Source organism: Aegilops tauschii, chromosome 3 (genome assembly GCF_002575655.3).
Source record: "Aegilops tauschii subsp. strangulata cultivar AL8/78 chromosome 3, Aet v6.0, whole genome shotgun sequence".
Taxonomy (NCBI): Eukaryota; Viridiplantae; Streptophyta; class Magnoliopsida; order Poales; family Poaceae; genus Aegilops; species Aegilops tauschii.
In genome coordinates this window covers 165,011,496-165,025,897 of record NC_053037.3, presented here as the reverse complement: position 1 = coordinate 165,025,897, position 14,402 = coordinate 165,011,496, and the positions used below count along the sequence as shown (strand labels likewise).

Genomic DNA, 14,402 nt, shown 5'->3' with positions numbered 1-14,402 from the left:
CATCAGTCACCAAAAAGGGGGAGATTGTAAGTGCATCTAGTGCCACCCCTAGTTGGTTTTGAGTATTGACGACAAACATGGTTGAGGGACTAATGTGTTTGTGAGAATTGCAGTATAACACAGGTAGTAGTCCCTCATTGATTCAGTTTTCCTACCAGAGATGACCCTTAAAAATGTATGAAGACATTGAAGACAATGGTGGTTCGTGAAGACAATCATATTGAAGATAATGACGTGTGAAGACATTCACTTGAAGACTATGGAGTGAGAAGACATAGTTTCTTTCGTAGTTTCCTTTTCTTCTTTATTGAGTCATAGGAACCACCAAACTGTTAAGTGGGGTCCAAGTGAAGAAAGTTAGAAGACTGACGTGACGCTCAACCCAAATCCTATGTCTTCAAGTGAAGACAATGAGAGCAAATCTTATCCAGAGTTGGATGAGTCAGCTTTGCTTGTATCCCAAGCCAAGCTGTCGCATGTGTTTGAAATCCGACCATTGGACACGTGTTGGTTCCTTAGTGACCCAGGGTCATTTCGGACATATCATGTCAGGTTTCCTCCTGGCTATAAATAGCCCACCCCCTATACCATAAATTCGTGGCTGCTCAGAGTTAGTTCACAGCTTTTGTCGTTTGAGAGCAACCCACCTCCGAAGCCTTTGAGAGAGAGATCCTTGCGAGGACAACGCCCAAAACACCCACAGCCAAAGAGTGTTAGGCATCACTGAAGTCTTTCTTTCCGCGTGACCTGAAGACTTGGTACACTTGAGGACCGTGTATCCTCCAGCCGGTTAGGCGTCACGTTCTGAGGATCCAAGAGTCATTGCGGATCGCCGGTGAACGGAGTCTGTGAAGGTTTGGAAGTCTACCTTGAAGACTTACCAGAGTGATTGGGTGAGGACTGGGTGTCCTTAGATCAAGGGGAATAAGGTGAATTCGTGGTCTTCTGAGTTCAATCTCAGCCTCCCTAACCAGACGTACAGTTGTCACAGCAACTGGAACTGGTCTACCAAATCCTTGTCTTCACCAAGCTACTGGTTCTATCCCCCACCTCATTTACATTTATGTTTGTCTTCGTGAAGTCATTGCTTGCTTGCATGATCTGTTTGACTTCACTGTGCGAAGACTATTGCCTGTTTGGCTTCGTACTGTCTTCCATTCCGATTTGTACTACCTACCTGCCATTAGTCTTCGTGCTTTCATTATGTTGCCTACTTGACTATGGTTTGTCTAGAGTAGTTTATCTTCCGCTGCATATCATATAGGCTCAACTTGATTGTTTGTCTTCAAAGACCTCAGGGTTTGAAGGCTTTCATAAAAATCACCTATTCACCCCCCTCTAGTCGATAACTCAAGAGTTAAGATAAATCTAACCATAGCATTAAACAAAAGGATCCAAAAATGCCCCTTACAGAACAGCTCATAAACTGGGGTTTAGGGTTCCGCCACTCCCGCAACCCATCATCTACAAACTAATTCCACAATGACTTCCCCTGGGCCCAAGCATGGTGAAGTGTCATGAGTCGATGTTCACACGACACCACTAGAGGAAGAACAACATAACATATCATCAAAACATTGAACGAAAACCAACTTCACATGATTACTTATAACAAAACTTCTCCCATGTCCTCAAGAACAAATAGAACTACTCACAAAGCATAATTGTGTTCATAACCATATGATAGAAATATGTAATTAACAATCTGAACATATAATCTTCCACCAAGTAAACTAACTAGCATCAACTACAAGATGTAATCAACACTACTAGCACCCCGAGGAACCAATCTGAGGTTGGATACAAAGATTGAATACAAGATATGACTAGGGTTTGGAGATGAGATGGTGCTGGTGAAGATGTTGATGAAGATGATTCCTCCCACGATGAGAGGAACATTGGTGATGATGATGGCTTTGATTTCTCCCTCCCAGAGGGAATTTTCCCTGGTGGAATTGCTCCGCCGGAGAGCAAAAGTGCTCATATCCAAATTCTGCCTCGAGACGACAGCGGCTTGTCCCAAAAGTCTTCTCTTTATTTATTTTTCTAGGTCAAATGGCTTCATAGAGCAGAATATGGGCCTCGGTGGAGCCCACAAGCTCGGGTGGCGCGCCCACGGGGTAGGGCGTGCCCCCTGGCTTATGGACCCACCGAGGATCTTCTCCGGTACTTCTTTCTTCCAATATTTTTTATATATTCCAAAATAATTCTCTGGCAATTTTCAGGTCATTTGGAGCTCTGGAGAATAGCTATCTCTGTTGTGGCCTTTTCAAGTGAGAATTCCAGTTGTCGGTAATCTCCCTCTTTTGGTGTATCTTGCATTTTAAGAGAGAACGGGTATTAGAATTACATCATAAAGTGGAATATAACTTCGAAACAATAAAAATATCAGTAGGAAAACACGATGCAAAATGGACGTATCAAACACCAGAAACAACACTAGTACTAGTGCTTGCCCAGCTAGGTCCTAAGCGAGAGCACCCTATGGGCATATGCCATGGCAACAAACCCAACACTTTGTGCATTGTTGTCCAGCAGGTGGCTAAGAGAGGTCATCAGAGCCTCCGGACTAAAGCTATGACGACAATGTAGAGGTTAGGGTCGACGTAAACCGGATTGCTTTTCGTAATGGCGGTTGCCACCTCCTTGGCGATGTCAGTTATGTTGCTGAAGACGTTGAGCTCCTCTTCCATCAAGCCACCCATCTTCGTCTTTCTATCAAACACAGTAACGTGATCATCACCCTTATCAGGACCATCAACAACGATGGTCTTTGAGTCTTGGGTGTCTGGATATTCAGGCATAGGCGAACCGAGTGGCTCACTGGAGCCTATGGCATGCTTGTCGGTTGCCAAACAAGAGGACTAGATATGTTGCATATGCAAGTGGTTCGGTATGGGTGTGTTGAGGATAACTGCATCTTGGGGCTGGTCCTAAGGGAGAAACACGACGTGTTTAGTTGTGATTCGCACGTTAGACAGGTTTAAAAAGTGGTATGTGAGCTAACCGTGTTGTGGCCTTGGTAGTGCTCTGCCTCCAACGGGATCGTTTAGGTGCCCTAATCCCATGACGCGCAGCTAAGGTCTCTTAGCTTGGACACTTGGATCCATCTGGCTCTCCAGTTCCTAAGCTGTTGTAGACCTTAGTCGAGGTGACCTCTTGGCCACGGAACTCGAACACTTGCTTGGTAATAGAGTTCAAGTGAACCTCCTTGAAGCCCTTCTGAGTCATCGCCCCACTGGCTATGATATCACACATCTTGTTAAGCATGAAGGTGGACTGTAACGGCTGCCATTTCATCAAGTTTCCTCTCCCAGCTATCTTTGTCTTCCTAGCCTTGACGGTTGCCTTATGTGCACAACCAGCGCATCTGTTGTAGGAACAAATGTTGGACGCACAACAGACCCCTCAAAGACATCTGAATCTGGAGGCATCTTCTTGGTCGTAGGCTCGAGTCCTCAACATAGGATGGCGGCAATTAGCTCTCGCACAAGACAATAGCCTGACTAAACTCTTGAATGTTCATGTCCTACAAGCATTAACGTCGGGACTAGTGGAACACAAGACACATCGACAGTAAGCACAGTACAAATGGATCATGAAGTTCTACGCACCACCCTATGACCGATCGACAAACTCATACATACAATGGAGTTCAACACAATAGCATTCCTACATACTTGCAAACTAGCATAGTACACATGCTCTGATTCACGGGCTAGTACATATCTACCATACTATCATCCTTGCCGACATGGTAACAACATGAACATCATCAAAGCCAACAAGCAACACTCATCCTGCTACCAATCCATCACCACTAACTACCACAACATCACATTCTCATAGATTTATAGTCTACAATGCTACTACATGCTCACATAGTTAGCTAGAATGAGTAGAGAGGAGGGAATGATCGAACTTACAACCATCAGTGTAGTCGGGTGGAGGCGCATAACTGGTCGGAGAAGAGGAGGGAGATGAATCGCCACCACTGTCTACCGCCAGCCGAAAAAGGCGTGATTGCTACCTGCTCGTCGGTGAATATCCGCATGGGATGAAGAACTTGAAGTGGGGGATGGTGGCGGGAGTTTGGGCAGTGAGCCGAGGGTGGCTATATAGGGCAACCAATTCGGTGGGAGGTGAAACAATTACATGTGTAGATTTTTTGGGGGTGCGCACGAGCTCGCACCATCTCCTTGCTCGCATGAGCTCGCTGCCGCATTCCCCTCCCCTACATCGCCTGAGCCTAGCTGAGGGGAAACGGTCGATTCAACAGTTCCTAGCGGTTTTAGCTGGGGTGCTTTAAGTTTCATGCTATGAAGGTCTGACAGTGAATACAACCTACCAAACGGCCCATTTTTGCACCGAGCAGGCCTGGTTGGACCTAATGCAGGCTACAAACATGTCATACATGAATTTGTGGAGTGACCGGAACACCCATGTAATTCTAAGACTTATCCATGTATTTTGAGTCACCATAAAAGTGTGCCAGTGGGATACAGTGATCACACGCCTTGTTGGTAGTCCTTCAGGCTCACCAAAAATACAGAGAATTGGTCAACGACCTGTTGTACACATGAAGGAATTGGTCAACGACCTCTTTTTCTGGAACTGTCACTTGATATAGTTGCAACATATTACATGTGAGATGCTGCTCCTTGATGGCTTTGAAGTTGCAAACTGTTAATGACACTGGAAATTGATGTTGATGAATGCCAGTGAAGATGAATAGTTCCTTTGCTTGAGACGATTGCAATGTGTTTGTCTTTCCAGTCCACTGTCATGGGGTTGTGCTACTCGAGATAGTCCATACCGAGGATTACATCGTACGTGCCCAGCAGTAACACCTTCGTCTCTATAGCAAATATATGCCCCCTACAAAAACTAGTTGCGTTGTGGTATGACAGAGTAACAGCTCAATTCACCTCATGTGACCTTGACACGCCCATGTTGTTGCTGAGGAACCACTCATCTGAGCTTGGTGGCCAGCTGCTAGTCGACAAAGGATGTGGAGTTACCTGAGTCCACCAATATGAGGATTTCGTGGCCTTGGATCCACGCATGCAGCTAGAAGGCGCACGGCGAGACGCCGCCCATGAGCCCTTGCCACGAGATGGCCATCGCAGTGTCGTATGTGGCCAATATTGGAGTAGTTGGTTGCTTGTCAAAACCCTTGTTGATGCCGAAGAGCTCGAGCAACTCCTCCACCGTGTGGAGTTGCACCGATGTGGGGCACGTGTGGTCATGCCCCCACCATTCACCGCACTTGAAACAGAGGTCGCGCGCGGCGGTAATCATGCAGTGCCTTGACGTTGGAGTTGTCGGCACGTGCATCGTTGACGTTTCACCGAACTATTGTCGGTGTTGGTGTAGGTGTCGGCGGGGTTCAAGGCGATGGGGGTGGCAGAGGCCATGGAGCACTCGGCGTACGTGCTGCAACCAGAGCACACGGTGTAGGAGGAGGCGCGTGGGGTGGATACGCCAAATCCACCATCTCCTCCTGTAGCAAGGCCAACAAGCACGCGGTGTCCAAATCCGGTGGCCGATGCATGAGCACCACAGCCCGGATATCCGCGCGGAGTCCCTCCACAAAACAAGTCAAACAATAATGAGGGTAGATGGCCTCAGAATATGAAGCTAGATGATTAACGGCAAGTTCAAATCGCTCAATATAATAAGCTACAGAAGAAGTCTGACGAATAGTGTAAAATTGTCAGATCAAGAGTTGGTGACGGTCATGACCAAAACGAGTACAAAGCAGTGCACAAAATGACTCCCAATCGAACCCTGACAACTTGTTTTGCACCGTCTGTAACCAAACCGAAGCGGAACCCGAGAAATTCAGCGCGGCCATCGGCACCCCGAATGGTGAATGAATCCCAAACATGTTAAAATATTGTTCACAAAGGGTTTTTTAGGGCTTTGGATTTTCACGCGTGAACATAGGAAAAGAAATTGATGGATGAGCCTAGCCCAGACCTGCGAGCAACTGGCTAGCATGAGCGAACAGACACAAGGCAGGAGTAGGTGACTAAAGAGGAAACCGCACTATGCCCGGGAGAGACACCGGTGTGGCCACCAACGTCTGCTCACGGCAAAGGAATGCATCGTCGTAGTCATCGGACCCGTGGGGAAATTCCCTCCTGTTGTTCCCGCCGCCGATGGGGCCACCGGTCGCCGCAAGGCTTGGATTATGTGGTTTACCGACCATTGCCGCACTAAATGCCACCGTCGCAGGCACTCGTCCCAATTGAAGAGCTTCCACCACCGCGCTGATTTCAGACACCTACTTCTTAGATCCAATCGCCAGGCGACCAGATCATCGAGGCGAGCAGAGTGCGATTGGATGGCGTTGGTGTTGTTGCGAAGCTCGTTGCAGAATTCCCCATCAAGGCTGAAAACTTCTCGAAGTAGTCATTGATCGACGGATCCATGGCCTCTAGATGTAGCGAGGTTGTCGTAAGTTGCGTGACTTGATGAAATGCGCAAGATTCGGCAACCGAAAGGGATGGTGACTGGTCTCTAATACCAGATGATAGGGCATCAATAGCTCTCTCTCATCTACTACTAATACTCACAAATTTGGGCTACAAGTTCTGATTACACGACTAGGGATTATGACGTGAGGAGGAAGATAGCCTAGCCGTTGTGTCGATGCCTTTGATTCTCTGGATGCCGTCACTGTTTTGCAATGGGTGTTTAGTAGGCGGGTGACGTGTTGGGCTTCATTAGACTCACTCTGGCCCAACCACCTTGGCGTTGGGCTTGCGTTGACGAACGGGCCTCAACCTTGTGGGAGAGGTGGGAGTGTCACCACCAGATGGGATTGCCATGTCATGGGTGCTGACATGTGAGTGCTCATTTTAGATGAATGCACTTTGATGGTTTGCAATAAGTTGTTAATAAGTGGCCCAAGATGAGGAGCAAGAACACAATGTTTGTGGAATTGAGCCAATAGAAGTTTGTCTCATTAATGCTTCTGAAAAGATTGATGACTTGCATGAGACCTAATGGTTTCCCAACATCTATTTGAAAAATAATCCGGTGAATCCATCCGACGCGGGGGGATGTCGCTAGGCATTTGATTGATAGCGTCACTTACTTCCTCCTTGGAGAAATGATCGGCATGCCCAAGTACCAATGGTCGTCCTATATCCATATTATTAAGGTAAACAGGAGTCGGGATAATGTTCAAATGCACTCCACTATTCAGCTCCACACAAGTGCATGTCGGTAGGAGTGCAAGCTGATTCATCACCAATGTAATGGGGTACCCATGGGCCATGGCACTGCCGACCTTGCATCTGTTTTCTTCAAAAAAAAAAAAATCCTAGCCCTTTCTCTTACCTATAGGTTGCCTCGTTGGCGCTACAAAGCGCAGATGCTCCGCGTCGCTTTCCCGAAAAGGCACCGCGGCGAATTACCCACCCCAGCGGAAAGAAGAAGGTGCCCTCCTCTCCGCCTCATCACTGGTGAAAAAGAAGGAAAGGCGAAACGAATCGGAATGTCTCCCACCGCGGCACGGCGCAAGAAACCCCGATCCCCTCACCCACGCTCCCATCCCATGCATCATCGCCATGCCATCCATGGATTCCTCCCGTGCGGCGTCTCCCAACCCAAGTTCCTAACCCCACCCACACCCACACCCAGCAACCCCAATTCCTTCCTCTCCCACCAACGCAACCACATATTCTGTCGTCGCCGTCACCTTGACGGCTAGACGCGGTTAGAGACCGACCGGCCCCATATATACCATACGTGACTGGGCAACATCGTATCCGGCCGTGGAAAGGAGAAGCCTAGCCTAACTGCGAGGAGTGAGGTCGGTACCGGCTTAGCCAGCAATCTGCAGGTGAATTGGGGCACTAACAGCAGCAGCAGCATCAATCAAGTGAGGATTTCACAATGCGGCCGGCCGTGACGCACGACGACCTGTCCCTCCGCAAGGCGCAGGAGCGCCGGGCGGGGCGCTCCGGCAGCCAGATCGCCGTCGCCCTCGTCGCGCTCTCCGTGCTCTGCGGCCTCGTCAGCTTCATCCTCTGCCTCGCCGCCGAGGGCTCGCGCTCCGAGGTACGCGCGCACCCCGACCAACCAACACGCGGCTTTGCTAGCTCGTGCTGATGCTGCCTGGGCTTGGCACTCTGCAGGTGTCCAACTACCTGATGACCGTGGCCGGGAGCGAGGCGCAGGTGGAGCTGTGCTTCTACAACGGCAGCGGCCGCTCGGCGCTCGCCTTCTCCATCGGCGCCTTCCTGCTGCTGGCCGTCGCCATGTTCGCCGTGCACGGCTACATGCTGCTCGCCGTCGCTTCGCCGGACTCCGCCGCCGCTGGCCTCGCCGTCGCCGAGGACCACCCCCGCGTGTCCTCCGCCACCAACACCCTCACCTGGCAAACCTGCTGCCTCTTCTTCGTCACGTGGTACCAACATTACTTCAAGCATGCATTGGGCAAGATTGATGGTGTGGATTCATAATAAACACTGATCGATGGGTGCAGGATTTGCTTCGGGCTCGCGGAGGTGCTGCTCATGATCGGGATCGGGGTGGAGTCCGGCCACGTCAGCGACTGGCGGAGGCCGCGGCAGGTGTGCCACCGGGTGCGCCCGGGGATGTTCGCGGCGGCGGGGATACTGGGGCTCATCACCGTCGTCGTTGGCTTCGTCGTCTACGTGACCGCGGTGCACACGCAGAAGCTGCTGAGGCAGCACGGCGGCGGCCACTACCCGCCGCACCCCGGCAGCGCCCCGTACCCCAGCGTCCAGCAGCACCACCTGCAGCCGCCCGTGTCGTACCCACCACACCCGGCCCCGCACCCACACCCTCATCCGGCGCCGAATGCGCCGGAGATTACGGCGGCCGCGTGCCAGGTGCAGTCCAGCAACGCGTGGTGCATCACCAAGGACAAGGAGTACACCGATGTTTGAATGCCTGAGCCTGACACAATGAATGGTCGAAGAAGTGCAGAGACGATGAGCCTGACACAATGAATGGTCGAAGAAGTGCAGAGACGATGCACGTAAAATTCCTTTTCGTTTTCGAACAATTGCTTGCTGATTTGAGCAATTGGATTATTATTTGCTGATATGTAAAATAATTTGTTTGTACAAGGACAATATTCATGTTTTAACTTGTTATTATGCTGTTCATTTGGCCTGCCAACACTGTAATCACAATGCCCTTGTCAAGATTGGAACATGCAAATCAAAATTGATCACACAACAAAACTGAGCAACGACACAGGTATACTAATAATTAAGTGAAAGCTGGCATTGACATGTTCGGACAAACTGCAACTCACTTCATTCCTGAAGAACCCCACAAACCAAACCATTCAAGAATTGTCCCCTAAATGCCTCGCAGAGTTGCAGAAGCTTAAACTCAGGCTATACAGTAGCAAAATAGTGCACACCATACTAAAGATGCAAACCCCTACATAGTAGCCTGATAAAAAAGACCCAGACTCCTCAAGTTTGACGATTATACTCCTCTTACAAACGCTGCGATATTGATACCCAGGACCAGTTGCTTCCTTGAAAATCTTCAGCTTATTGGACCCACCACAACCATGACCTTACCCCACACACCGACTAGACCAAATGGTGACAACTGCAGCGACAAGGGAATTACCACCATTGGTCAAATCTGCAAAAGGAATTTAAAATTATATTATTGGTTGTCTCTTTGCTCAAAAGCTGATTCATGCTACCATATCGAGCAAATATGACGAGAGAAACAACAAATATGGTTATATGTTGAGAGTACCGACCTGTATTCAGCCCAAGTTCAGATCAGGGTTGCCACCTTGGCCAAAGTCAAAGGCAACACCTGTGGGAGCTTCCATAGTTGCCCCCATCGCATCATCTTCCTCCTCCATCCAGTAAGCCTCGAGAATCTTCACAGCCTTCTCATAGATTTCATTGTTATCATGGCTCTGCAGGTTCTCAATCTTTTCCAGGCCCTCTGCTTCATCAATCATCTGCGCATAGACATTCCCCTCCCCAGAAGCACCCAAATTCTTATCAGTTTCTCCAACTTTGAGAATGTTCTCAAGACCCTCCAAGCAAACAGTAACAATCCTTGGATCTGGGCAAAGCAGGAGGTCACACAGTGGCTTGATGCAGCCCTCGCTAACCAAATACCTGTTTACATAATACATACACATCAGCACGGGAAAACTCAAAATAGAAGTGCAATATTTGCATGTAATCTGAATAACAGCAAATGAGAACATACTTGATTTGGTCGTGGGAACCACCGGAGGTAGCATTCGAGATGGCCCAAGCAGCCTCCTTCTTGATATCGAATTCAGCCGTTTGCAGCAGATGCACCAGAGGTCCAATAATCCCAGCAGTAATCACAGCCTAAGAAGCCAGCATAGCAAGGTATGTGATCAATGATTAACCTTTAAGAACATATAGATTCAACAAGCTTGATGACTAATACATGGATCCTCTAAACGCTCTTATATTTCTTTACGGAGGGAGTAACTCATTATGTTGAGACTATTAGGTACATAGGCACCCCAACTGGGCAAACGAAGTCATAATGCTTACAAATATTCCAAAAGGAATAGAGCAGTTTTGAGTCAGCAACCAGTTTGTACAGAATAAAGACTGTCATTTACATCTAGTTGAACCAACAATTGAAGGAAATCTTAGTTCTTAGGCGTGTTACTTTTGAGTCACCGGCATTAGTTCTTTGTACCACTAGCATATTGATAACATTAGTTACAATATTTCCCACTAGCCACAATGAACACAGCACAATCTAACATATATGCACCACACAATACATACAGTTATCAAACTAAAATCAATCAATGTCCTGAGTATTTAATACAAACAAAGGTAATCCCCTAAGAAGAAACCATGTGAGAATTATGTAGAACCCGTACCTGTATCTGATCTTTGTTACCAGCAGTGATATTTGAAACAGTCCAGCAGGCCTCTTTCTTGATGCTTTTCTTGTGATTTTGTGTCAACAGACTTAGGAGACACCCAAGAGCTTGATGATCAATGATGCACTGTAGAATAGAAGACAATCTTAATAACACGGAAAAATGAACAAACGAAACTATACATCTCTAAGGAAGCTAGTAATCACAGATACGAATTGTAATTTGCCATGCAAGTGAACACATAATTATTTATTAGTGTGATCACGAAGCAGGCTATGTAAAACTTGACGAGCATTTTACTTGAATAGGGAAACAGACTTGGCAGGATTTCAGTTGACTGTTGGGGTAACAGTGTAGTAAAGTGAGCAACCAAACTATCAGAAGAAACTGTACAGTAAACAAACAAAGATGAGTGATTCAAATTTCAAATATATTTTGTAGACACTAGTCAAATCTGATGTACAATGGCAAACATGATGGTTATAATATATCCAAATAACAATATCCTCTGTAAGAGTATAACTCAAAAGTCACAAAAATTTAATGGTGCAAAATGTAGTGAATCCAAAGAACAAAACGAAAATGAATGAGTTACCTGAGTTTGCGAGTCATCTCCTGTGACAATATTTCCAACAGTTCGTAGTGCAGGTATAAGCACTGAAGGTGATGGATGGCTTCATGTTGTAAACAATATTGAAAGAACAGAAATGAGTGAATGAACATATATTAAGATAAAGAATCGTATAGCAGAGAGTTGTAACGCAGGGTTGAAACATACAGGAGAAGCTCCACAAGCCGGGGACAGACACCAGCATCAATCACAGATTGGATCTTGTCATTGGTGCCATCAGAGAGATACGAAAGAGCCCAGCATGCATCAGTTAAAACTTCCTCATCATTGGAATGGATAAGTCGTGCAAGTGCTGGCAGAGCAGGCTTAGTCTATGGTAACAAATAAAGAATATGTCAACTGCTATTGACTACTAATCACAGGAGAATCTAAATGCAACAGTGTATAAAACCTGATCAAATGCTGGCTGTGGCTTTCCTCTGCAGAAATTTGATAAAGTCCAGGTCGCATTCCTTAACATGGAGAGTTTAGCATGCTCATTCAACTGTGCTAGCAGAGGCATCAATGCACCATTTGCGAGTACAAGGTCGCGGCACTTTGGGGAGTCACCAGCAACATTGCCCAATGCCCAGACAGCCTTGAAATTATTTTCAAGAAGTATCAGAATTGATGACTCCCAACAAACATTCAACCAGGACAATATAAAACTAGTAGCCAAGCAAGTGATCAAATACCTGCTCACGAACATCATCGCTGCCAGATGCAAGAAGCTTCACAAATATTGGAACTGCCCCATGATCAATGACAACCTTGGTATTCTCTGATGTGCCAGACGCAATGTTTGTGAGTGCCCACGCTGCTTCAAACTGCAAAAGTTATTCAAAAACACCAGGGTAAGAAGTTTAGTTGGTAAGGGTCCTGACTTCCAGATTACAAGAATAAGATTCAGTTGACACACACCTGGAGTTGGGGGAAATCCTCTCTAGTAAGAAACTGCACAAATCGAGGAACAACGCCTGATTGGATAACTTCTTCGATTGGGGGGCTCCTTTCTGATTAATACAAGTTACAACCTCAGTTAATGTTCACTCACTGAGTGATATAAGAGATTAGTTTTACAAACAAACAAAAACTGAGAAGTTGGTACCTATAGAAAGCAACTTGCGGAATTGTGTCGTTGCCTCAAGCTGCAGGTTGTTATCCTCGGAATAAACCCCACCAACCATAGCAGGTAAGCTTTCAAGCTACAAAATCCAAACAGAAAACAAAAATGATCAGGTTAATAATGTATCAAAGCAATAAAAGGTCTACAAACAGCGCACTGTTCTAAACAAAGGTAGTTTTGGCAAAGATGGGAGCACCCAAATCAAATGAAAACTGAAGAACTGATTAAATTAACCACTGGAAGTGCAAGACGAACAACTAACTGTGTGTCTCCAATAACCATAACTAAAACAAAGGACAGAGAGGTCACGAGTCATAAGGCTGGTGTGGGCAGGCGTGCCTCAGAAAGTCATGACCAACGAAGCATGTTTATCAAACCACCAACTAATCTGGCCTCTGAACGATCCCCACAAGTCAATAGTCACTAGTCAGTATCTGAAGAACTACCACGAGCCTACGACTTGATATTTCTTCAAGCCGCAACGCAAGCAACACACACCCACACACAAGTAGACATGCGTGCGTTCAGTCGCGCGGACGCAAACATCTCTTGAGCATAACGAAGCAGTTACTAAACCAATCTACTGCAGACGAAGCAAATACTAAACTCATCTGGAACCTCGTGTACAATTCACAGTAGAAATAAACTACGATTCAGACTCCAGAAGCACTGAAACAGGAAGCTAGGGGAAGGGGAGTGGGGCAGAAGTGTGCAGTATCCTCACCTTCTTCTCGACGCCGGCGGCAGGGATAGGAGCCTGGGCCTGGAGCCCCTCGCGGCGCTTCTTGAGGAGGCTCTCCTCGCGGCGGTTCTTGCGGATCTCCACCATGTTGTCCTCGCGCCGCCGCCGCCCCTCATCGGCGTCCACCGTCACCTTGTAGCGGTTCCGCCGCGCGTCGGCCCGCTCGCTCGGACGCACCGACATGGCTGGGTTGGTCGCTGTGGTCTCTCTCTCGCGCGCGCGCGGCGGTGGCGGCGGGGAGGCAAAAACCCTAGCTAGGCGACGGGGCTCTGGGGGTGGGGAGGAGCGCGCGAGGGGAGGGGAGAAAAGAGGGAGAGGAGAAACCCTAGCGGCCGCTGCGAAAGGGAGTTAAAGCTCACACCACGATCGAGATATTCTCTCGTTTCCTCTCTCCCTTTTATTTCTTTTTTCGGTGCCCATTTTCTTGCCTTTTTAGAACTGCCCGTTTTCTTTATGGGCTGTGCATGGCCCAGATTTATTGGGCCCGTTACTGATCCACCATGTGAGGTGAGAGTGGTCTGGCCCAAATCTAAACATGGAAAACTCTCGGTATCCATAAATTTGTCCGACTATGGATTTTTTGTACTCTATGTGAAGGAGTAGATGTCATGCCACATGCACTTTTGATCAAGCAGATGATGGTAACCCGTTGGGCAATCTAGACAGCCCGGCGGAAGGCATTCATGAAGGAATCCTGCAGAGCCCACATGCCAATCATTCATTTGTTAACGCTGGGCTCGAAACAATCCAGGTTTCGCCACGGGTTCACGTTCAACGGGGAAGCTCATCTGCTAGAAGACCTGATGTTGAGTATGTGTGGAAGAAGCCGGGAGTAGGAGTGGTGAAGATACATGTCGATGGTGGCTTGTCTAGGATGGAAACGTGGGAGCTTCAGCGCCAGTTTGCAGAGACCACGAGGTTAACTTTATGGTTCCTCGGCAATGGTGTTCAGCAACATCCATGATCGGCAGCATTGGAAGTACTAGCTTGCCGAGAAGCTTTAGCCCTTGCGCTTAATCCTCGC

General features: G+C 47.7%; 2 protein-coding genes across 2 annotated transcripts; one reads left to right on the top strand and one right to left on the bottom strand.

The window, feature by feature from the left end:
- Window positions 1-7,474: 7,474 nt before the first annotated feature.
- LOC109739022 (uncharacterized) lies at window positions 7,475-9,162 on the top strand. Its single transcript, XM_020298103.4, has 3 exons — window positions 7,475-8,073; window positions 8,151-8,422; window positions 8,501-9,162. Exons 1-3 carry the CDS (start codon window positions 7,909-7,911, stop codon window positions 8,925-8,927), a joined length of 864 nt encoding a protein of 287 aa, XP_020153692.1. The 5' UTR covers window positions 7,475-7,908; the 3' UTR covers window positions 8,928-9,162.
- A 118-nt stretch (window positions 9,163-9,280) lies between these two features.
- Window positions 9,281-13,773, bottom strand: LOC109739021 (importin subunit alpha-1a). The gene is made up of 11 exons (XM_020298102.4): window positions 13,361-13,773; window positions 12,619-12,715; window positions 12,432-12,523; window positions 12,206-12,337; window positions 11,923-12,108; window positions 11,679-11,842; window positions 11,496-11,574; window positions 10,898-11,026; window positions 10,237-10,364; window positions 9,770-10,142; window positions 9,281-9,645 (listed from the first exon to the last, which is right to left on the bottom strand). Exons 1-10 carry the CDS (start codon window positions 13,559-13,561, stop codon window positions 9,776-9,778), a joined length of 1,575 nt encoding a protein of 524 aa, XP_020153691.1. The 5' UTR covers window positions 13,562-13,773; the 3' UTR covers window positions 9,281-9,645; window positions 9,770-9,775.
- Window positions 13,774-14,402: the final 629 nt, after the last annotated feature.

Excerpts from the sequence above, each read along its gene's own strand:
- LOC109739022 (XM_020298103.4), top strand. The coding sequence starts at position 7,909 with ATGCGGCCGGCCGTGACGCACGACGACCTGTCCCTCCGCAAGGCGCAG. Across the intron at positions 8,074-8,150 it reads CCGAGGGCTCGCGCTCCGAG|GTGTCCAACTACCTGATGAC; the intron begins GTACGCGCGCAC and ends GGCACTCTGCAG. Across the intron at positions 8,423-8,500 it reads TGCCTCTTCTTCGTCACGTG|GATTTGCTTCGGGCTCGCGG; the intron begins GTACCAACATTA and ends CGATGGGTGCAG.
- LOC109739021 (XM_020298102.4), bottom strand. The coding sequence starts at position 13,561 with ATGTCGGTGCGTCCGAGCGAGCGGGCCGACGCGCGGCGGAACCGCTAC. Across the intron at positions 12,524-12,618 it reads CCGCAAGTTGCTTTCTATAG|AAAGGAGCCCCCCAATCGAA; the intron begins GTACCAACTTCT and ends TGTATTAATCAG. Across the intron at positions 11,843-11,922 it reads CACAGCCAGCATTTGATCAG|ACTAAGCCTGCTCTGCCAGC; the intron begins GTTTTATACACT and ends TTGTTACCATAG.